The 24,388-nt window shown below is 35.8% G+C and overlaps 2 protein-coding genes across 2 annotated transcripts; both read left to right on the top strand.

Annotated features, from left to right (window-relative positions):
- The first annotated feature begins 568 nt into the window (after window positions 1–568).
- LOC107583899 (U3 small nucleolar RNA-associated protein 4 homolog) lies at window positions 569–6,389 on the top strand. The gene is made up of 15 exons (XM_016270252.1): window positions 569–574; window positions 973–1,053; window positions 1,195–1,383; window positions 1,911–1,995; window positions 2,099–2,188; window positions 2,295–2,506; window positions 3,640–3,811; window positions 3,894–3,985; window positions 4,078–4,174; window positions 4,842–4,906; window positions 5,101–5,223; window positions 5,367–5,523; window positions 5,753–5,859; window positions 5,944–6,039; window positions 6,144–6,389. The coding sequence occupies exons 1-15, from the start codon at window positions 569–571 to the stop codon at window positions 6,381–6,383; spliced, it is 1,812 nt and encodes a 603-aa protein (XP_016125738.1). The 3' UTR covers window positions 6,384–6,389.
- Window positions 6,390–7,549: 1,160 nt separating this feature from the next.
- Window positions 7,550–24,254, top strand: LOC107583898 (VPS9 domain-containing protein 1-like). The gene is made up of 13 exons (XM_016270251.1): window positions 7,550–7,667; window positions 8,353–8,425; window positions 8,920–9,102; window positions 9,938–10,097; window positions 10,962–11,073; window positions 13,083–13,168; window positions 13,255–13,781; window positions 14,040–14,169; window positions 15,656–15,861; window positions 17,404–17,488; window positions 19,142–19,246; window positions 21,840–21,956; window positions 23,158–24,254. Exons 1-12 carry the CDS (start codon window positions 7,569–7,571, stop codon window positions 21,949–21,951), a joined length of 1,878 nt encoding a protein of 625 aa, XP_016125737.1. The 5' UTR covers window positions 7,550–7,568; the 3' UTR covers window positions 21,952–21,956; window positions 23,158–24,254.
- The last annotated feature ends 134 nt before the right edge of the window (window positions 24,255–24,388 follow it).

Genomic DNA, 24,388 nt, shown 5'->3' with positions numbered 1-24,388 from the left:
CTGGTTTAAACTGGTCTTTTGCTGGTTTATGCTGGTCCTTTGCCAGCACATGACCAGCATAAACCAGCAAAGGACCAGCTTAAATCAGCAAAGGACCAGCTTAATCCAGCAAAGGACCAGCATAAACCAGCAAAGGACCAGCTTAAATCAGCAAAGGACCAGCTTAATCCAGCAAAGGACCAGCATAAACCAGCAAAGGACCAGCTTAAATCAGCAAAGGACCAGCTTAATCCAGCAAAGGACCAGCATAAACCAGCAAAGGACCAGCTTAAATCAGCAAAGGACCAGCTTAATCCAGCAAAGGACCAGCATAAACCAGCAAAGGACCAGCTTAAATCAGCAAAGGACCAGCTTAATCCAGCAAAGGACCAGCATAAACCAGCAAAGGACCAGCTTAAATCAGCAAAGGACCAGCTTAATCCAGCAAAGGACCAGCATAAACCAGCAAAGGACCAGCTTAAACCAGCATCCCAGCGTCAAAACATACCTAACCAGCATATGCTGTTATTTTCAACAGGGACATTTATTAATTAGCCTACGTACGTACATTTAAACTTCACAGATTATCATGAAGGTTTTAATTAATGTACTTCTATTTCTAACCAAAGTTCAAAGAATTTACGGTTTTGTTGACTTAAGTCAAATCCCTTTAAAAAGTCTTTTTTAAGTAAGGCTGTACATGGGCAGTCTTGGAGCTTTTTTTTTTGAAGGAGCTTTAATGTTGAGACGTATTTGCGTAATAGTATTTTATATATATATCATTACCTCCCCTGGCACGTTTTGGTGAACTATTTTATTTTTTGTAGTTATTTTTTCCTTTTTCACCCTTATTTTTACTGTTTTGTAAATGGTTTAAATACTTTATACATACGTGTAATGTGTTATATTTGCAACTGAACAAGAAGTGTATAAAGTTAACGCTTCAATATCTTTACACACACGCGTAATTTTGATTCTAAATCTGATGTCCAGGATACCGAAAGGATGGCAGTGGCGAGGATGGACGGATCAGTGGAGGTTTTCCACTGTTCAGACAGATTTTTCCAAGAAAAGGTTCATTCAGTCATGTTTGGCAAATTGATGCTCATAAGACAACTCTGTCTTAGTATTGAGGACCAGATATATGTTGATAAAATGGTTTTTGATCAGCAGACAGTTTTTAAAGATGCTTATTTATGTTTCCCTTGTCCACAGATCATCCCTGGTAGAGAGCAGTGTGGGATTGAAGGCCTGTCCTGGGTTGGAGAGCGTCTGTTCAGTGCGGGACTAAACGGTGGAATAACTGAGTATGATTTGACAAACCAGAAAGCGAAATACACCATAGATGCGTATGGAGGGCCAATTTGGGCCATTGCAGGCAATCAGCAAGGAACACACTTAGCGGTAGGTTGGGTTCCAATAATGCTATGTGTACAGTAAAGCTTAATGTATGTATATCTGTCATTGTATTAGATAATGAAAAATTAATTTTAAAACACATTACATTTATTTTAAGGTAAGATAAGGCAAGCAAACACTTGTGAAAAAGAAGTATGCATAATTGTATTGAATGTCCACTTGTAGTGTACCTCAAATCTAAAAAATATATTAAAAAAGCTTTACTTGCATATTATATAATACTAATGAAATAAAAGGCCACTTAATGGTACTTAAAGAAAGTACACTTTTATGACTGTGTTTCTCTTATTAATCACTTAATTATCACTCGTCAAGTTCAACTGTTTGCATTTGAAGTCAATTTAAACTATAACATATTTTCATTTAATTGTAAATAAATATTACATTCAGCTCACACTTGAGTACATTCTTGTTAATTATATTATTCCTGTAGTAAGTGCTGTTTAAATGTGTGCTAAAGTGTACTTCATAAAAAGACGTTTGTTCAGTTTTTGTGTTTTTAACGTTTGTAGGTTGGTTGTGAAGATGGAACTGTGAAACTGTTTGAGGTGAATGAAGACAGCATACAGTTTGAGAGAAATCTGGACAGGCAAAAAAGTGAGATTGTGGTCATATTTGAAACTTTCATATGAATGTCATGATTTGTTATTGCGTTTAAAAAAAACATTTTAATCTGAACATCTGATTACCTGTTCCATAGGCCGCATCGTCTCTCTGTCTTGGCACCCATCAGGCTCCAAAATAGCAGCTGGAATGATGGATATGATCCAGGTTTTTAATATAGAGACAGGTAAACAGCGTCTTTCTTCCAGAATGTATTATTGTATTCAGTGATGTAGAATTAGTACATAAACTGGAATATATGAACGTAATCAAGTGTTTGATATGTTTTTCAGGCCACTCTTTGCACAGGATGCTGGCTGACAGAGGGGTCGGGACATCCCGCAGTAAGGAGTGTGTGGTGTGGAGTGTGGTCTACCTCTCAGATGGGACAATCATCACTGGTGACTCTGTGGGAATGGTCAAATTGTGGGATGATCAAACTGGTACACTAATCAAAAGCCATAATGTCACAAAATGTGATGTGTTGGCATTATCAGTCTCTCAGGTGAGAAGATTGCTGTGGGTTTGTGAGCAAATGTTATAGTTTCACCTTTATAACTTGATTCACTAATGCTCAAAACTTTGGGTAAACATTTTAATCTGACCATCTGATTACCTGTTCCATAGGCCGCATCGTCTCTCTGTCTTGGCACCCATCAGGCTCCAAAATAGCAGCTGGAATGATGGATATGATCCAGGTTTTTAATATAGAGACAGGTACACAGCGTCTTTCTTCCAGAATGTATTATTGTATTCAGTGATGTAGAATTAGTACATAAACTGGAATATATGAACGTAATCAAGTGTTTGATATGTTTTTCAGGCCACTCTTTGCACAGGATGCTGGCTGACAGAGGGGTCGGGACATCCCGCAGTAAGGAGTGTGTGGTGTGGAGTGTGGTCTACCTCTCAGATGGGACAATCATCACTGGTGACTCTGTGGGAATGGTCAAATTGTGGGATGATCAAACTGGTACACTAATCAAAAGCCATAATGTCACAAAATGTGATGTGTTGGCATTATCAGTCTCTCAGGTGAGAAGATTGCTGTGGGTTTGTGAGCAAATGTTATAGTTTCACCTTTATAACTTGATTCACTAATGCTCAAAACTTTGGGGTCAGTAAATGTTTTTTTTTTTTTTTTTAATTCTCACCAAGGTTGCTTATAAATACGTTCAAAATAAGTAAAAACTGTAATATTGTGAAATATTATTACAATTTAAAATGACACATTTCTTTTTTTTTTTTATATACTTAAAAATTTAATTTATTTTCTGTGACGGCAAAGCTGAATTTTCAGCAGCCATTACTCCAGTCTTCAGTGTCACATGATCCTTCAGAAATCATTCTATCATGTTGATATTTTTGTGGAAGCCATGATACATTGTTTCAAGATTATTCGATTAATAGAATGTTTTAAAAAACAGCATTTATTTGAAATATTAATGTTTTATAACATTAAAAATCTTTACTGCCAACTTTAATGCATCCTTGCTAAATAAACGTGTTAATTTATTTTTTAAAAATGAAATCCCCCAAACTTTTGAATCCCCCTTAAATCTTTCTCTTAAAAAACTACATGACATATTATAACAATACGAACAGGATAACATCTTATTGTACCCTCTTGAATGACAGAATGAGGACAGCCTTGTTGCCGGGACATCAGAAGGAATTGTGGTACAGTTCCAGTTCGTCTCTATGGTTTTGGAAAAGGATGACAAAGAATGGGTCAGAACCAGAACATTTAGGAACCACACGCATGACATCAGAGCTGTGGCGGAGATCACGACGGCTGTGGTTTCAGGAGGTGAGCTGCCTCCATCACACAATTCATCATATGACTGAAGTATTTTTGTTTAAAATAGTTTAAAAGAGCATTCTCGTCTCAGGTATGGATGCACAGCTGGTTGTGAGACCTTTATTAGACAAGATCGAAGAGAGGTCAGCGGCCTCGGCTTTGAGGAAGATTCACTTTCCACATGTGAGTATTGTGAAATTGTGACTTTCACATAGACAACATGTTTGTAATTGATTCTTAATGAGAGGGATGTGTTCTGCTCTGTTGCATTGCAGAGGAGACTGGTGTCCTGTGCAAGGAAGTCAGGTCTGATGCTTTTCCAGTACCCTGGTCATCTGGAGCTCTGGAGACTGGGAGAGAGTGAAGGAAAAGGTGAGGATGATATTTAGTGTGATCCTTGATATAGAATAGCTGTTTGGACACTCCTAATCTTTCTTTGCAATTAGTACTGCTCACATTTTAGAAGAATAGTAAAGTAATCAGAAGCTATGAAATGGCATAGATGGAAATAAGGAAATTGTTAAAATTTTAAGTAGCTGTTTTCAACATTCAAAATAATAATAAATGTTTCTTAAGCACCAAATCAGCGTATTAGATTGATTTCTGAAGGGTCATGTGACACTGAAGACTGGAGTAATGACTGATGAAAGTTCATCAGAGGAACAAATGCTATTTTAAAATATATTAAAATAGTTATTTTAATAATATTTCACATTATTACTGTTTTTGCTGTAATTTTGTCCAATAAATGCAGCCTTGGCTAATTTTTAGCTTTGTCTTTCTCGCAACTGTCTTCATGAGGTGTATTCTGGGAAGCTTTTATACAGTATTCCCATACAAACATTTTTATTTCTGGTCAAACTCATGTTGGAATGTTTTATAAAACTAATATCAAGCAGAAATATTTTAAATAATTAGAAACAAGTTTAGTCAAGTGTCTCCAGACTTTTGACTGATAACACATGGAATCATTTCTAGAGTTGACTTTAGTATGAAAGGTCAAAATTTATTTTGTTAACTATTGGTCTTCTGTTTTCAGGCATACCAGGAAGCAGTTTATTTGTAAAAAGAAATCCAGAGAAGCTGCTTCATTTGAAAGTGAAGGTACAATGCTTGTTTTGAAAATCAATGCATTTTTTAAGGCACAATGTAAATATTTTTTTAACATTAAAATTGATTAGAATGATTTCACAAAATACCCATATCGAATAATCATCTGTATAATTTGATGCTGTATGTGGTGAGCGTTGTGACATCCATAGTTCTGCTGAAATGAATGAAATGCTGTTTATCTGCAGGGTGAGGATCACATCCGCTGCAGTGCCGTGTCTCCCTGTGGAGAATGGATTGTGTACTCCACAGCCAGCACTCTACGGCTCTACAGGCTACACTGTGACAATAACAACATCAGCATCACCAAGGTACTGTAGATTTCTACAGAGCTGCATGAAAACGCATTACATGGCCCTGAAGCTTGCTAAAGAAATGCATAATTCTCATTGCAATTTGAAGAATCCGATGATCTCAGATAAAGGGCCCATTAAAACTTTTTTTTTTCTTTTAGATATCCAAACTTCCAAAGGTACTCAGCTCAGCCAGTCAGCTTTGCTTCTCCTCAGACTCCTCCCATTTGTTTTCCGCCTCTGCACAGTCATCAGTGCACTTAGTTTCTATCAGCCAATCAGGATGCAAGTTTGTGGGCACCCTTAAACCTAAGTCAGGTGAGAGGACTATAGGGTTTCTTGTCTAGGCTGGTGTGAAAATGTTAGTTTTATAATTAATACTTTATTTTCTAAGGATGCATTAAGTGGATTGAAAATGACAAAGGCATTTATAATTTTATAAAAGATTAATATTTCAAATAAATGCTGTTCTTTTGAAATTTTATTCATCCACTAATCCTGAAAAATAAAAAAAACGTATGGATGTAACAAGTTTGTCCTCCTCCAGATTCCCATCAGGCCATTCACTTATTAGCAGCCAGCGAGGATGGCAAATGGGTGGCTTCCGCAAACAGTGACCACGAGGTTCACATCTACAACCTGCAGACACGGAAGGTGCATTTTATGACCACAGTGTTTGTATACACTTGTAGATACATTTGACAGAAGATGGATGATTAACGTTGACCTATGTTTCAGGCTCATTGCACAGTTCCTGTATACAGTTCTGCTGTCACCGCCATGGGCATTCACCCAGCAACAAACTGTGTGTTCATGATGCATGCAGATCAACAGGTAAGCACTGAGCTGTTATGACAACCTCCATTGAATAGTGAAAGTGTGACATGAAGTGGGTTTGATTTGTATTTCTTGGTCTCATGTGTTTTTGTTCACCACAGATGTTTGAGTATTCCATAGAGCAGAAACAGTACACGGATTGGAGCAGAACGGTGCAGAGGAAGGGCCTTCATCGCCTCTGGGTGGAAAGAGACACACCATGTCTCAATGTGATGTTCAGTCCCCAAAATCCTTCCCATGTCATCCTGCATGATATGTACATGCTCTGCATCATTGACCAAAGCCTGGTGAGACAGACTCGTATTCAGAAAGCATTTGCTACTCTTATTGAAGACAAATAATCAAAAAGTGCTATTATTTTTTTTCACAAAATTGTTTTAATTTCTTTTTCTTTTTCTTTTCTATTTTATTATAGTTATTTATTATATCTGAAATGTCATCTATCTTTACAAAGTTGAGAGCCTAATATTTCTAATATTGGTAGATTTATGTATATATATATATATATATATATATATATATATATGTTTGTTATTTCAGTTGCCTGCACCCATCAAACAAAAGAAATTTGCCACATAAGGATAAACCTCTCCATCTGTATGTGTGTGGCCTCAGTGAGGAAGTGTGTTTTATTAAGAGACTGCAAATTGTTCCTTGTTTCCCCCAATGTAAAAACTGCTGAGACAGTATTAAAAATAAATATTTACTGTACCTGCTGTGTTGGTCTTTTGTCTAGAATTAAGTTTGATATCTTCAGGTACTTTCTAATATTGTTATTGTTAACAATAAGAAGTCTTGAGTAATTGAAACAAAGCTGAAATAATATGAACATTATTAAATAAAGGAAAAGAAAAACTTATTAGAAATAAAAATGAGAAATGTTGCCTTTGCATCTAAGGAAGAAGTTTAAGCTGAAGTACTATAATTACTTAAAGAATAAAACTAATAAACAGTAAAGTTATATAGAAATAAATATTTGTAAAAACTTGAAAATGACAAAAGCACGTGACAAAAATGAAAATACAATATAAAAGCAAATGCAAATATTTCTAAATACTGCAATGATATACAGTATAAACAATACTGAAATAACACGGTATAAGTATTAAATTATTACCTTATTCACATATCATTGTAACAATACAGAATGTAAGGTATTTCAAAGATTTCAACGGCAGGGGAAAAGAACAAAAATAGTTATAAGCAATATAGCCACTTTTTCTTATTTCTGTTGTAATTAATATGTATGCCTATTTTCTGAATGTTTGCCTTATTGTTATATTTATTATATTTTAGTTCCTAATTAAGGTCTGTGGTTACCATTACTTGAAGAGGCTTTTTCAAGAAAACATTTTTTTTTCTTTTTTTATAATTTTTTTCCCTATCATAATACAGGCTGTATTTCTTTGTTTGTTTAACAGTCTATGGTTAACAGCTCTGTTTACATCTCCTCCTTTTATTTTGAAAACGCAGTAATTACGTCACTAGAGCAGCTTGTTGCGGACTCGCGCGATAGTTTTGGCAGGATGGCCGCCTCTGTAAGTGACAGCAGTCAGAGACCGCTGCAGAATGCCATGAAACTTGTCAAATTGGCAATTCAGCTAGATACCGGCAACAGACACAAGGTACAGATGTTTAAATCTTTAAACCTGCCCTGTTAGGTCCAGATATGATCATATGTATCTAATAAATGCACGCGAGAGAGGTAATTTATCAGCGTAAACACGGATCGAAGCCGATGATCATCATGAGAGAACCCCAATGATTCTCCCCGAAAAACTACTGCGGTCCAGTCGATCGGGATCCAGTGATATGGAGTGTTTACCTTTTGATCTTAACTAAATGTTCCTGTTTCCTAATCTTCTGAAATTAGAGTGTGTTTAAAGATTAATCAGTGTTAGTTTGAGTTTATGTTGTGAAAATACACATTCTCAGTCCAGATGTAGATCATATATTTAGATGGTACATCATGTTGTGTCTGATTTTTTTATTTTTTTTTGTGAATGGTTGTGGCAATTCAAGAGACACCAGAAGAGGACATCTAGCAAAGACTTTAACATAACTTTAAGGCACTGTGTTGCAGAGCACATCCAATAAAATCTTCCTGCCACTTAGATCAAATATTTAGATGGTACATCATGTTGTGTCTGATTTTATTTTATTTTTTTTGTGAATGGTTGTGGCAGTTCAAGAGACACCAGAAGAGGACATCTAGCAAAGACTTTAACATAACTTTAAGGCACTGTGTTGCAGAGCACATCCAATAAAATCTTCCTGCCACCCACTATGATTATTTATATCCCTTTATAGGAGGCGTACTGTGAATACTTGAGAAGTATCAGCTACATCTCTCACGCTTTGCTTGAAGATGCCACATCTAAACGTAAGTTATTCATACTTAATTAAGAAACGAGTTAGTTTTCCAATTAGACATCCTTCAAACTTTCTATTCAAATGTGATGTGGGCTTTCAGGCTTCAAAGGTTATTTCACAATGCATTTTATTTCCTCTGCATTAGTCATTGTCATGTGGTGTATACTGGCTTCCTATTTCAAGAGAGAACTTTTAAGGAAGAGATTGTATGTGCTAATGTGTCACACAGATTTGTGTGCTTCATCATGACATCACAATTCATTTTACTGATAAGACACAAAAGGTTCAAATGTATCTTAACTTCTGTAGATTGCATTAAATGATTTTTAAAGCTCTAATTAGATCAGGCTAGATCTAATCTTTGTTCATAATGAACTTTTCAGGCTTATTTAAAGTTTGTCTGGTTGATTAGGCAGGAGTAACTCCACCGTCAGATCATAGCTTTGAAGTTCTGTTCTCATGGGCTGAATGAGACATATGACTCTTATGCACTTCTTCTGACAGAGATGGAGTCGGTGGAATTAGAGAAAATGGTGAAACTAGTTGAGCAATGTTTAGAGAGGATTAAATCATGCATCATAAGAAAGCGAGAGTCCCCAACACCCGTCATCTCCTCCACTCCTCTGTCCGCTTCCCAGCAGACCACCATTCCTGCTATTAATGTGACAAATCATCCCAAAATGACAGGTGAGCCTTGATTTTCTTTGTTCAGGGTTTTCAGTCAGAGTGTCTGTGAAGTTTCTTACAGTTAAAACAGAACAAACATGCATTTTATTCTGGGACTAGGCTTAAGCCTTGTCTGTGAAACCCGGGGGGTAATGTATTAAACATATAGACATTTCTTAGAAAATATTATTTATGCACTACTATTTAAAAGTTTGGAATAATTAAGATTTTCTAATGGTTTGAACAAAGTCACTTATGCTCACCAAGGCTGCATTTATTTGATCAAAATACAGTAAAAAAAAAAAAACTAATGTTGTGAAATATTATTACAATTTCAAATAACAGTTTTTATTTTAATAGATTTTAAAATGTAAATTATTCTTGTGATGACAAAGCTGAATTTTCAGCAGTCTTCATTGTCACATGATCATTCAGAAATCATTTTAATATGCTAAGTTGGTGCTCAATTATTATTGGTGCTTAATTATTAATAATGGTTCTTAGTATTATGAGTGTTGGAAACAGTTTTTATTGCTTAATATTTTTGTGAAAACCGTGATACTTTTTTTTCAGGAATCTTTGATGAATAGCATTTATTTGAAACAGAAATCTTTTGTAACATTATAAATGTCTTACTGTCAGTTTGGAACAATTTAATGCACCCCTGCAGGATAAAATTATTAATTATTGAATTTTTTAAAAATCTTTCCCACCTTTAACTTTTGAATGATAGTGTATCTCAGTTAGGGCTGTGCAAAAAAGAGAATGCGACTACTGACGAGATTCGCATGAAAATCGCATTCGATTTTTTTACCCAGCCCTAATCTCAGTTTAAACAAAACTCATCTTTCTGTAGAAACACCTAATGCAGCTGCATTGGTTTCTGAGACCCAAAGTAGACAGCAGCCCACCAGACATCGCAGAGTCCTCTCTGAGGGAGGGAAGACCGACTCCCCCTTCCTGCCACCTGAAGTCTTCCAGAAGCTTCAGTCAATGGAATCACAAGACAACCGAAAGTAAGCCAGTGAGCTATTGAGAGTTTCATAACCACTGTGTGCATAACAGCATGTGGGGGAACCTACAAAATGATGGGTACAGAGTCCCAATATCCATTGATCGTTCACATCTGGTTCCCAAAGATATAGTATGATATACAAAGACATACAAGATAACAAACAAAAACAAGATTAAATAACACTGAAAACTATACATTACTATTATATAATTCTAAAGGCTAATAAATAGTGTTTCATAAATTGTCTCACCATCTCAGAGCTCTACATTAAATAAAGGTGTTGTAATTCACTGTAACTTTCTCCGTAATGAATGCCCCAGTTTTATTAAATTAGATTCTCCAAGAACATAATGCTTGGTTTTACAAGAGACAGAACAGCCTCTGTCAGATACTTGAAAACTGTATATGATGGTTCATTTTAAATAGATGGCATTCAAAAAAAGTTATTTAAGAAAGCATAAAAGCAATAATGTCAACCAGATTGTTTTTCATCTGGATGATGCCTCTGTAAGAAAAAGAGACCAAGACAAAAAAAGTGCAAGCTTTTGTTTAAAATGTAAATAATTATTATAAATAATTTATCATTTAAATAATCTCTATTTTGTTAGCTGCTGTCCAGAACCTTTAACATATGGTTGTTCATCAGTCTTTTTTTTTTTTTTTTTTAAATAATGGTTCACATGATGCCCCACGTTTCACAAAATTAGTTATGTGCACTTCCACTGACCCCGACAATTGATCTTTCAAGGCTATCAGCTCTTCTGCATCCATATGAAGGAAGTTAATAGGACATCATGTTCTTCTAGTCTCACTGTCCCTAATGTACAGTATGTACACAGTAATAGGTTTTGTATGTGCATGACAGGGAATTAACGCCTATTGAAGAAGCATCACGTCTCAACCAGAAACTTAAGGCTAATTATGAGGCTCGGCTGGCAAGACTTACCCCTGGTCAGGCCACACAAAAAACTTCATTGGTAAGTCTGGGGGGAAAAAATTGTATGCTTATGTGTGTGTCTAGGAAATTAATAAATATATGCAGCGAGAGCCCTAAAAACATAAGGTTCTTGAGTCTGTTTGTTTTATTAGCATTCTGCTGTACTTTTTTACATTTCCCGTTTTTTCCATATTTATCTCCATAATTTTTTTATTTGTATTTGTATTTATTTTTCTGCTTTTTTTTCATTTGTAAACAAATTCTGAAGAAAAAAGTATTTGGCAAAAAAATTTAAATGAATAAATAACAACGAAGAGGGAAAAAATTAATTAAATAGACCCAGAAAGGCAATGAAAATATTTCACTTTGGGATTATATCCACCTTGTGGTTCCAAACGTTCATAATATATATAAAATTGTATATATGTGTGGAAAATCCATCGTCTGATTGTTTTATTAGCATTCTGCTGTACTTTTTTACATTTCCCGTTTTTTCCATATTTATCTCCATAATTTTTTATTTGTATTTGTATTTATTTTTCTGCTTTTTTTTTTCATTTGTAAACAAATTCTGAAGAAAAAAGTATTTGGCAAAAAAATTTAAATGAATAAATAACAACGAAGAGGAAAAAAATTAATTAGACCCAGAAAGGCAATGAAAATATTTCACTTTGTGATTATATCCACCTTGTGGTTCCAAACGTTCATAATATATATAAAATTGTATATATGTGTGGAAAATCCATAAACAATGAACTTACTCTTTGACCCGATTGCAGTTGTTTACGCACATGGTTTGTTACTTTATTGCGCGCATGCGTGGAACACATGTGACGCCACACCTCCTGGTTTAAATGGCTTTGCGCGATTCACTGAACTAACATGTCCGTGTGGAGCGACGCCTGCAGTGGTTTTGGATCAGAGCGATAGATTGCCGCACGCAGACCAATACAATTCATATTTAATCATAAGGTCGCTATCGCAATACTATCGTAGTTTTAATGAGCAATATCGCATTTACTTACACGGTATAAGTTCTTTCGTTTAAGTTTTGGTGGCGGGTCAAACTTAATGTTGTTCGGTGGGACACACACAGTGTGTGCTGTTCAGTTCTCAAGAATGATCCGGAGACGCAGAGAAACACCGATGGATATCCGTTTATACTGGAAAAAAATCAAGACATTCTGGAAGGTTCGTTTTGACTTATTGTATTATAATTTGCGTGGCGACAAAGTAAGATATCTGATGCTTCTCAAACGATTTACATATTCAATTATCTTGTGGTTTGGGGGGAAATCGTGTACATTTAAATGCAAACTTACTGTACTTGGTATGCTATGTATGCTAAAATGTTTCCGTTAATCACAATGAATCTTTGCCATATGAAAATCCAGTGCGTAAAATGACATGAAAATATTGAAAGTTTGAAAGTTGGCTGCTGTGACATGGCCCATCTAAAAGTATTTGAATCTGCATTTGACTAATTCTGCATTATGCATGCGACTTTTTAACTTAATTTTGATTGATGCACTACTTTTTGTATTTTTGAAAGCTCATTTGACACTACAGGATGTGATATATTTGATAATTACAGTAATAAACGTAATATTGTAAAATATTATTATAACTTAAAATGACTCCTGTTTTAAGATTTTTAAAACATTTTATTTCCTGTGATGCAAAACTGAATTTTTTAGCATCATTACTCCAGTCTTCAGTTTCACATGATCCTTCAGAAATCATTCTAAGATACTGATTTGGTGCCTAAGAAACATTTCTTATTATCGTCATTGTAGTAAAAAGTAGTGCAGCTTAATATTTTTGTGGAAAGGGTTTTTTTCCCCCCCAAGATTCTTTGATGAATAGAACAGCATTTATTTGAAACAAGTCGTTTGTAACACTATAAATGTCTTTACTGTCACTTTTGATCAGTGTAATGCATCCTTGCTGTATAAGAGTGTTAATTTCTTTCAACAAAAATTCGTTCTGACTGAACATTAGTGTATGTACATAAATGTATAAATAATGATTTTATTGGTTTATTCATAGGAATGGCCAAAAATTTGGAAAGCTAATCTGAAAAAGAATCCAAATGATCCAACGTTGGTTTCAGGTCTTATCTCATGTCTTCTCAGGTAGGTTCATGTTGTCAGATCATCTTCAAGCAGAAGTGTTTCTTCCGTGTCTTATGTCATGTGTTTCTTTTCTTTCCCGATCCCAGCTACCCAGACCACCCAGTCATGAAGTTGCTGAAGAGGCTTCAGTATCGGGTGTATAACAGACTGTATCCTATAGTGAGCCAGTGTGTTCCTCTGAGCACAGCGCCTGGTCACTCACTAGTACCCTTAAAGCCCTCCCGCAGTGCCCAAAGCCTGCTCCTGTCCGACAGTCCTATCTCTCCACAGCAGCAGCAGAGCCCGCTCAAATCTGCTATGACACACAGTTTATCTGACGCCTCCATTTCTTTTTCCCCATCCCACGACCTCAATGCCAACAACACAAAGTCTGAGACAGACTCGGATGAGTTCTCAACTCTGGTCTCTACAGATAGGGAGAACTCTTTTGAGGATCTAGAGAAGTTTCTTACTCAGCTGGACTGGGTTCCTTCTCACAGTGGTGATGATACAGACTCTGATGTGACCTTCGACACAACACACATAGACCTAGAGTCTCATGTTCATCATCTTGAGGATCGTGCTTTGAAGGAACATTTGAAGGCCATCATCAAAGACATCCACATTTCTATTGGTAAATAAATGTCTGTTCTTGTGTGATTGGGACCTTAGTTGTGACTCTAGAAATGTGCAGCATGTGAGTTCAGCATTTTTAGAAATCCCGTTATAGCCAGTGGGATCTGTATGGTTGTATCATGTTTATACTGCGTCAGGGTGTAACCAACGCCTAAGCATCATAATCCACCATAAACATGTTTGTAAAAAGGTCCTTTCATGAAATGGAGTAGTTGGCTGATTGTCTGGTAAATGGATGTATCTTTGTGTAAAACAGATCGCCTGCTGTCTCTGTGTCTTCTGTCCTTTGAATGTCTCAACACTGCAAATTCTAAGGACCAATGCGTGGCGAGTATAGAGGAAGTCTTCTTCACCCCTATTTGGTGCCCTCTGTCAGCACTTTTTAGGTAGGTCACAAGATACATTTTTAAAAACATATACCACCGTTCAAAAGTTAGGTCAATGAGTGGTGTGTTTTTTTTTTTTTCACCAAATCTGATTTACTTGATTATATACAGTAGTATAGTCTTATAACAATTTAAAATGTAATTTATTTCTGTGATGGCAAAGCTGAATTTTCAGGAGCCATTAATCCAGTCTTCAATGTCACATGATCCTTCAGAAATCATTCTAATATGCAGATTTGCTGCTCAAGAAACCTTTCTTTTCAAATTTGAAAATGGTTGTGCTGCTTAATATTTTTGTGGAAACTGCTTTTCCAGGAATTCTTTTATGAATAGATGAATAACATTTATTTAAAATATGTCTTTAAAAATGTCTTTACTGTTACTATTGATCAATGTAATGTATCCTTTCTTAATAAAAGTATTAATTTCTAACTTATTTAATGAATAGTGTATAATAAGAATTAGGTTAATCCCCTGTTGCACAGATTTGGATATAACATATTTTTAAAATACATTTTTCAATTGTACTTATGTGAAGTAAATACTTTATTTTAATTAAATAAATACAAAAAAAATGTTTTTTCCTTATTCAAAATCTAGAATATTCAAATTACTACTTTAAATGGCAGATTACGGAGTCATATGAATTGTCTAGATGCTGAGCAGTAGATGGCACTATTAATCTAACATTCAGTAGTCCCAGTATGACTGAAAATAACCATCTTCCCTTACAACTGCTCCCAAAATGCTCTTAGTCATCAAAGCACTTTCATAGAAGCTGTATGGTTTAGATAATTGCATATAAATGATTTATTTGTTCTTTGTGTTGCGGTGATGCTTTAGGAAGGTGTATCGAGAACGGGAGATGGCTGTTGAGGGCAGCATGCGTTTTCATCGTAATGTGTCACCTGATGATGCGGTTGTGCTGCTGAATATTTTTGTGGAAACTGCTTTTCCAGGAATTCTTTTATGAATAGATGAATAACATTTATTTAAAATATGTCTTTAAAAATGTCTTTACTGTTACTATTGATCAATGTAATGTATCCTTTCTTAATAAAAGTATTAATTTCTAACTTATTTAATGAATAGTATATAATAAGAATTAGGTTAATCCCCTGTTGCACAGATTTGGATATAACATATTTTTAAAATACATTTTTCAATTGTACTTATGTGAAGTAAATACTTTATTTTAATAAAATAAATACAAAAAAAAGTTTTTTCCTTATTCAAAATCTAGAATATTCAAATTACTACTTTAAATGGCAGATTACGGAGTCATATGAATTGTCTAGATGCTGAGCAGTAGATGGCACTATTAATCTAACATTCAGTAGTCCCAGTATGACTGAAAATAACCATCTTCCCTTACAACTGCTCCCAAAATGCTCTTAGTTATCAAAGCACTTTCATAGAAGCTGTATGGTTTAGATAATTGCATATAAATGATTTATTTGTTCTTTGTGTTGCGGTGATGCTTTAGGAAGGTATATCGAGAACGGGAGATGGCTGTTGAGGGCAGCATGCGTTTTCATCGTAATGTGTCACCTGATGATGTTGGTGTACCATCCAAACTGTTCCCCAGAGACCCAGCTGTGCTGCACGGTTCCTACCCATACGAGTCAGCGGTGCAGGAGCTGAAGCTTCTGTATAGAGACTATTGTCCTCAGAAGAAACTGGAGTGTATCGGTAAGATCTTACTGTAAATTGAAACCACAAACCCTTTCAGTGTGTCGCTTTGGTGTCTAAATGGAATTGCAAAAATAAAATGTTTTCCAACAGGTTTACCAAACACACTCCCCATCTGATCTGACAAACTGATAGCCGTGCCCTTTTTTAAAAAAGATGAAATCAGCCTGCAAATTGCTCACTTCTAGCTGTTTCTGTATATTAAGTTGGGATAGGAGAACCTATTGTAAAATTTTAGAACTTAATTTCTACCACCTAAGAATCATGCTTTGATTATCATAATTATGAATTTAAAGTCTGTGTAAAGCAATATTAAATGTGTTCTGAGTTTCACACTACAGAAAAATGTGTTATTAACAACCCAGCCAAATTTGAATGATAAAAAAGCCAAGTAAATAAAATAAGTTACCACAATCTTGAAAAAATAAGGCGTATTCTTTGCTCTCAAACGCTGGGGGTGTGTCCACTCTCAGCACTGAAACCACACCCACTCGTAGGAAAGCTGCCACCACCTGAATGGAGCATTTGAATTGGATTTACATAGCCATACAACAGGTAACTTGCATTTACTTGACGAAGGCATGGCTAGCTAACAAACTGTAGTAACTAACGGTAATGACAGTAACTCGCGATTGAGCGGGCGAACCACTGATGCTAATGCGCTCTAGTTATTATTGTGTTAGGGGAGGGGCCATGTTCAGTGGCTCCAGTGCATCTTCGAGACATGATTTCAGGCTCGCCCAAAAAAATCCTGGACACAGAAATGGTGAAAAACTGTTTTAATGGTCTAAACCTAGTTCACAGTCTTTGTAACCTGTTTTCAGCATTACATTTCTAACATTTATGTGTTTAGAAACAATTCTCTGAATTGCCTTTACACGGACTTTAAAAGCCATAATTGTGACTAGTAAGTCATATTTATGAGATTTTTGTAAAAGACAAAATAAAAAAAATCTGTCAAATATTCGACATAGTAATATTTGTAGACTTTGTCATAATTCAACTTATAATTATGAGATTCTAAATTAATATACTAAGTCATACTTATGAGATAAAGTTATGACTAATACTGACTTGATCTTATAATTTACTTATGTCATGATTATTACGTCATAAAATCATGCTTTGCTAAATCTTGTTTTTTGCTTTACCTCTCTCTCTACCCCTCTCCCTCTCTCCCCCTCCCCCCCTCCCTCTCCCTCTCCCTAGTGGTTCAGTGAAGACAGACGTCAGTGAGTTATAGATAGGTAGATTTGTATTGATTTTGACAATGATTTTGTTATCTTTTCCATACATTAAGCAGTTTTATAAAATTTTTATATTATTATATTAAAGAATAACTTTGAGCTCTAAACATGTGGCAGAAATGGGTTTCTACCATAAAGAGTGCATATTATGTACCCTTTATATTATGTACTCTTACAGTTTGAGCATGTCTAAAAGTTAACAATGCCTAAAACCTGATTGAGCATCTTGATTGAATCCAAACGTTACCAGTAATGTCCGGTCACATTTTTTGACTGCAGTTGTTTTTCATTGCAGTGAGAACTCTACGAATCATCTGTGGCTGTGCTGAAGAGTACCGCCTCCTGCAAGAAAATGATCCTCCACCCAAATCAGCAGCAATGTGAGTATACATAAGTTTTATAAAAGCCGTTGTGTTGCTGTGAAGCTCCATCCTTTTTGCTTTCCTTTTCAAAAAAAAGTAGATAGAGACATGAAGGATCTCCTGCTTGCGGTGGCCTTGTGTCAGACTTCATCAGACCTCACAGAGGCCAAAGCTAACCCTCTGGCCCCCACGGGGCGCTCGGAGCTGACTTCCTCTCTAAGTGGGTCGCCTAAAATTTGGGCTTTTAGGGAGGAACGAAAGCGCACAACTTTGAAGGAAGGTGTGCAAGCATGAATGCGGCACAGTAATCGTTTACTTCAATTATCTTGATTTAATTGTTGGAAGCCAAAATTGAAAATGAAAATAAAAATCTATGAATCGCATTGCCCTAAATTTTAGTTTAAATATATTGATTTAATAATAGTAATATTTGTTGTTGTTTAAAATGACTTAATTTCTGCAGTTAAATAGTAAAATTATATTTGAATATTTTTTTTATATTTATTAATTTACGTTGTTAATCATTTAAATAGTATACAGTTATTTAATTTACTGAATTATCAATATAGTCTAGTTAAAGGTTTTTTTTTGTTGTTTTTTTTGAAAGGCGTATTATATAATTACGATTTTGCAATTAGATGGTTTGGTCATACTGCCCATCCCTAATTTTCGTATGTTTGTTGATTCTTACCAGAACAATGTACTGTTGCTTTCCAAATCCAACGGTTTTGGTTCGTTAGCATTATTTGGCTGTTTTCAATTCTGTGCTTGAACTTTGGTTTAAAAATTATTATGCTATAAAGGCATCAGCGATCCGAAAGGAAATGTGTCATTGTGAGACTTGTCCTGATTTTGCCCTGGTAGCACAGCCAAGGCGCATTCTGCCTTTGTTTTGCCTTTAAGTTTGTGTTTGGTTGTGAGGGAGAATGACTGTTCTCATGCATGCATGAACATGAACAATTGAGCCATTCTCACCCTTTTTTTGGTTGTTCTGTTCCATTGTCTCTCCTCTTTCTCACTCGCTCACTTTCTTCTTCTTTCTGGATTACGTTCACTCATACTTAAATTTATATTGCTGTTTCCTTCTGCACAGCAGTCATTTCCTCTGTCTGTACATCTTTGTATTATTCTTTTGTCTTTTCTCTAGAGGGGGTATATTGGTCTATAATACATCTTTTTTTCATTTCTAACAATGCTCATGCACTTGTTCTTTTTTTTTTGCTCCAGCAAATTTCATTACCATCATCACCCTTCAAGTTCACATTGCTAAACTCTATCAAATTTGGCCCTCGCTGAAAAAAAAAAAGCTGTTGAACAAATGCTCCGATTTTGCCGTAATTTGACAAACAGGCTTGAACAAGCTAACAGCCGCGTCATCCCAGCACGCCTTTGCTGTGCATGAGCGTTATTTTGATAGCAGCAGAAACGGTGTTGGAACTGCAATGGTATGCAGAGCTATTCTCACCTGTATGAAACATATCGGGTGTCCTGCAGTCCGGCAGGAAAGGGGACACCCAGCTATGTTCTCACGCAAACGTCCCTCCAACGCACGAATCCAGGGGTTTATGTGTTCTTTCTCAGAATAGCTTATTCTGCAAAGAAATTGAATTTAGTTGGATTGTTTTACCTCATCACATCATTTCTTAATTCCTCCCATTTTGTCTTCCTCAGAGGTGCTGATGACCTGTTGCCCATCTTGGCGTTCGTGGCTTTACGCAGTGAAATGCCTCAGCTGGTGTCTGAATGTGCTGCGTTGGAAGAATTCATTCACGAGGGGTGCGTTTTCAATATAAAATACTGTGTAATTTTTCTATTCTCCACGGTTATTTATGAACTAAAAATGAACTGAGCATGCTGTACCACAGAAAATTCTGTAGAATGGAGAGAAGGCCCACACTCTTCTATGCACGTGCCTCCCACCAGGGCATGTCTTATGGCACTCTTTCGTAAAGTCAGTCTTGTTTTAGATTTAGATGTTATAAAGAATGGCGTGACCAGTAAGTAACCACAGAAGGGGTAATGGGAAGATGCTTTATGCCATACACTACCGTTAAAAAGTTTGTGGTTGGTAAGATTGTTTTTAAATGCTTTTGAAAGAAGTCACTTATGCTCATCAAGGCTGCATTTATTTAATCAAACATACAGTTAAACAGTGATATTGTGAAATAATAATAATATTATCATTAAAAAACTTTCTATTTTAATATTCTGAAATGTTATTTAGTGTAATTATTCCAGTCTTCAGTGTTATATGATCCATCAGAAAATCATTCTAATATGCTGATTTGGAGAAAACAGTGCTGCTTAATTTTTGTGGAAACCATGATACTTTTGAATGTAGTTTGTGTATACAGTTCTTGCCATGAAAATGGCTTTAGATGTAGCATGAAAGTGTCAAATAAATAAGCAAACACAAAAATTGTAAAAGATTGTCCAGTTGATACCTATATTGCTGTGAGTTAAATGTTAGTGTTATAATGGGTTAAAAGTTACATTTATAGCCTGATTAAATATTATGCAATAGAAAATGTCATCTCAGACAGTCTCTTAAACCGATTGACAGTCTGTCAAATTTTTGGCATCAGATGTTGATAATGGTGGGATAGATGATGCTGTTTGGAAATTTGGCTTGGCATATTTTTTTAAGTGCCAGTCTCTCTGTCGTTTGGGCATGTATCAAGTTTTGACAGAGCATGATCTCACTTGCTACCAATAATTGAAAATGTCATCTATTGCACTGTCTCAGAATTTGTGCATGAATATTTCAGCTAGAAAAATACCCTCCAGTCTAAACATGTTGGAATAAACCCATAAAACAAATATTACAGTTCTTATCGGTAATATGAGTCCGCCTTTGATGCCATCTTTCATGTTTATATACATTTTTGGAGCGGAGGATATCACATCAGTGAGATCTCGGTTCATTTAGGTGACCGTTTGACCTGTTTCCTGAGCGGTGTTGTGGGTATTCATGTCACCCCTCCTGTGCTGTACTCTTGCATGTCTACTCAGACCACAGCCCTGAGCTCTGTTTATCAGTATAAAACTGGACATTTTTACAGGCTGGTTAAATTGGCAATTACCAAGGAATGTTGGGGATATTCTGGTTTGGGTTTTTTCTTTCCCTATAAAAATACAAATAAAATCTCTAGATGTTTGTTTCTTGGTGGCTTGGAACTAAGGGTGGAACTCTGCAGCGTGTGAGGAAGGTTGTGATAGGAAGTATATTCATTCTCGGGCACAGTTGACAGGTTTTGTTTAATTAGGACCATCTAAGACTGATTTAAAGTGATAGTTTGCCAAAAAAATAGACTATTTTTTCATTGTGTCATTTCAAACTTGTTTGCTGTTATTTTTGACATTGAACACAAAATTAAACTTGTTGTAGTGTCTATCAAGCTCAAAAAAGGATCTAAACGTATCTGTAGAGTGTACATGCACTCACCCTCAGACCATCCAAGATGTAGAAGTTTGTTTCTTCATCCGAAACACAGATTTAGCATTACATCTCTTGCTCACCAATGAATCCTCCATTCCCGTTAGAATGAGTCCAAACAGCTGATAAAAACATCACAATAATCCACAAGTAATCCAAATGACTCCAGTCCATCAATTAACGTCTTGTTAAATGAAAATCTGTGTGTCCAAGACATTTTCAAACCATTGCTTCCAGTTAAAATATGAGTTCTCTGTCCATAATATTGTTTTCTCCAGGGAAAAAGTAATCTCATCTGAATCAGGAGAGAAATAAGCACAGATCAAGCACACAGCAGAAGTGACATTTTAAAGTTAAAACACATTGATGTACTGTATATTTTTCTTTCAAACATGCGGCTTTTCACTTCCCAAGATGTTAACTGATGGAGTCGTGTGGGTTACTTGTGGATTGTTGTGTTTTTATCAACTGTTTGGATTCTCAACAAACTCGGCTACTTCTTGGATGGGTGCGTGTGAGTACATTTTCAGCAAATTTTCATTTTTAGGTGAACTCGCCCAAGTCATGAGAGATTTTTGTTCATCAATACAAACTTTTATTGGTAATCTGCACCTTAAGCAGGTCTCAGATCAAATAACACTTTATGGCTCAGGTTTAAAATGACTTGAGGGTGCAAAATGATGATTTTTATATTTGAGCAAACTTCTTTTAATGAATAGAATGATCTGTCTCACACTGCCTTTCTTTTCTCCCTTACTTTTTCTCTCATCACACTCCCCAGCATGTTACACACTGACTCTTGGCTTCAGCTTGATCTTGTGTCTTAGTCTCATTAGCAGATCAAGGGTTCACTTGAAGTTGGCCCTCAGTGGAAGAGATCTTGTTTTCCCTTGTGAGCAGAAGCGCTAATGAAGTGTTTGTTTATGTCTACAGGTATCTGATCGGAGAGGAAGGGTACTGCCTGACGTCAATGCAGAGCGCGCTGACCTATGTTGAGTCATTGACCTTGGGTGGGGCTTCGCCCCTGACTGCCAAACCCACCTGACGTAGGTAAAGCCAATCATATCATCCTCTCTGATACACACTGACTCAACCTAGTGAGCTACCTGCATGTAGGCTACATTGTTAGATTACCATCCCAATCCAAGGTCTTTCGTTCGTTCTTTCTTTCGTTCATTGCTAAAGTAACAGTTAAGTCAAATCTGTTTCAACAGTTAAATCTATTTCAAATGCTGCTCTTTCAACTTAACTTTAATTAACACAAAAATATTAATCAGTGTTTATTGATGGCAAAAAAAATTTTTATTGAGCAGCAAATCAGTATATCGGAAAGATTTCTGAAGGATCACGTGACACTGAAGACTGGAGAATTCAGCTTTGCCATCACAGGAATAAATTGCATTTTAAATTATATTCAAATAGAAAACTAATACTTCAAATTGTAATGTTTTGCAATATTTTTACTGCGTTTGTGATCAAATAAATGAAGACTTGGTTAACATGAGAAACTTCTTTCAAAAACATTTTTAAAAATCTTACCAACTCCAAACTTTTGAATGATTGTGTATATTATTATTATTATTATTGTTGTTGTTGTTGCCTTGATGGGTTTGTGCTCTTCAAATGTCATATTTCAGTTGAGTAAGACTTAGTCATATGGTGGGTCAGGGAAAGATAAACCAAACCACTAACTCTATCTGACAACATTGTTCCGCCTCATCAGAAGTTATCCCATTTTTATCCAAACGTTTAACTTTGCAGAGCGCAATGTCTGTACCGCTGTCACTTATGCTACGGCGTCCCATGTTGAAATGCACTCCTCTTTCGTCATCCATCACTGAACAGCTTAAATGAACCGAATAGAAAAGGAGGGGCTGGGCTGTGCCCCTGGATCACAGCCAGATGTGCTGCTCTTACCTCGATGGATGGATTACATCGACCTTGCTGAACTTTAAACTTCACTTCTTGAAGTGAATTGTTGCTGTTTGTTTTTGCCCACAGGGTGAAGTTTCTATTTGTTACTGAAATAAGGATAGACTACGGTGGTTTAATTTCTAATTAGATTACCCAATGGAGACTGTTAAACATGCCAAAACATCAAACAAACTTCCAGCCTTTGCCAGAACGATGGACAACACTTTCTTTTACTTTTGCTTCTGTAACAGTCTCTGCTCTTAAAGTAGCTGGCTGGCTCGCTCACATAGTTTGTGTTCATCCAGTTTAATTAAAGCTGTTTGTGTTTTGGTTCTAGGGGCCTTAGCCTACGGAAAGATCTCATGGTGATTTGACAGTCCTCAGGAGTTGGTGTACCTCCTCTGCTTGGTCTGTTTAGTCCCAAATCAGGCCAGACATCAGTTCTGTTAAAATCTTCCCCACCTATGGCTTTGAAGGGACTGAAGAAGGTTATTCTCTGCTTTTGGGCACTACAGGGCAGGTTCATCCGAATGTGGTTTTAAAAAAAAAAAAGAGACTGAATGGGATGAAATTAGCAAGATGTTAGGAAAGGACTTGTGGAAAGTTTAGTTAAAACATTTTTATTATTAATTTGTGTATATTCTAATGCCATTGATTTTTTTTTTTTTTTTTTTCAAATGTATTTCCCAGAGAATTTTACTATGGAAATGAAAGACTAAAGCACTACTAGCATTTGTTAACCCTATTTATTAAACAATATAAAAAGTGACACTAATTCAGAGTTTTTGTATTATTTTAGCTTGGAATTTTATCCATTTTGAGCTTAACTGGATAGGAAAAAAATTGAGAAAATTTGTCGAAACAAGTTCTCTTAAAGGTTTTTTTTATATATACTCTAAGCTGCACATTTCTTTTGCAAGTAAATATACCACTAAGCAGAACAGGCATCATGGTATTAAGCAGTATGTGTTTTATCTGTCTCTTTTTAAATATCTTAACTTTATTTAAATGCTTTTCACTCTAATAGTCAAAGAAGTGAAATCAATGTGAAAAAAAAATTTTTTTTGGATGTGCAAGAAAGATTAATGTTGCTGAACCATCTGTCTTCAGTCTGACATTACTGATGTTGAGGGGATTGAATAGAAAATAGGCATAATAACATTGTGTGCGTGCAAATGCATATATGTATATATGTATATGTGTGTGTGTTTTGTCGGAGCAGAATGTTTGTTTTCTGTTTGTTGCTAAAGATATGTAATGTGAATTGATGAATGTAGCCTGAATCTCTTTGCTTGGGAGACAGTGCCCATGTATTTTTTACAAAACTTTCCCAAGTTCTTCATACCTGATCATTAGGATTGGATAATGCACATGGTCATGGTTTGAAAGTGCATGGCATGTGAATTTTCTAACAATAAAGACATATGTAACCCTGTTTAGTGCTCTCAGGGGTGTTTTTATTTTATTTTCCTAATTCTTCCATGGTTTTGACCACCTTTTAATCAATTAGTTAAAATTCGAAGAGCAAGGAAATCACTGGGAGAAGCGATTGCTCAGAGGGTGGCCAA

The sequence above is a fragment of the Sinocyclocheilus grahami genome, unplaced genomic scaffold (assembly GCF_001515645.1).
Source record: "Sinocyclocheilus grahami isolate Dianchi unplaced genomic scaffold, SAMN03320097.WGS_v1.1 scaffold55.1, whole genome shotgun sequence".
Taxonomy (NCBI): Eukaryota; Metazoa; Chordata; class Actinopteri; order Cypriniformes; family Cyprinidae; genus Sinocyclocheilus; species Sinocyclocheilus grahami.
The sequence above is the reverse complement of the archived record's forward strand: the minus strand, read 5'-3'. Positions and strand labels throughout refer to the sequence as shown.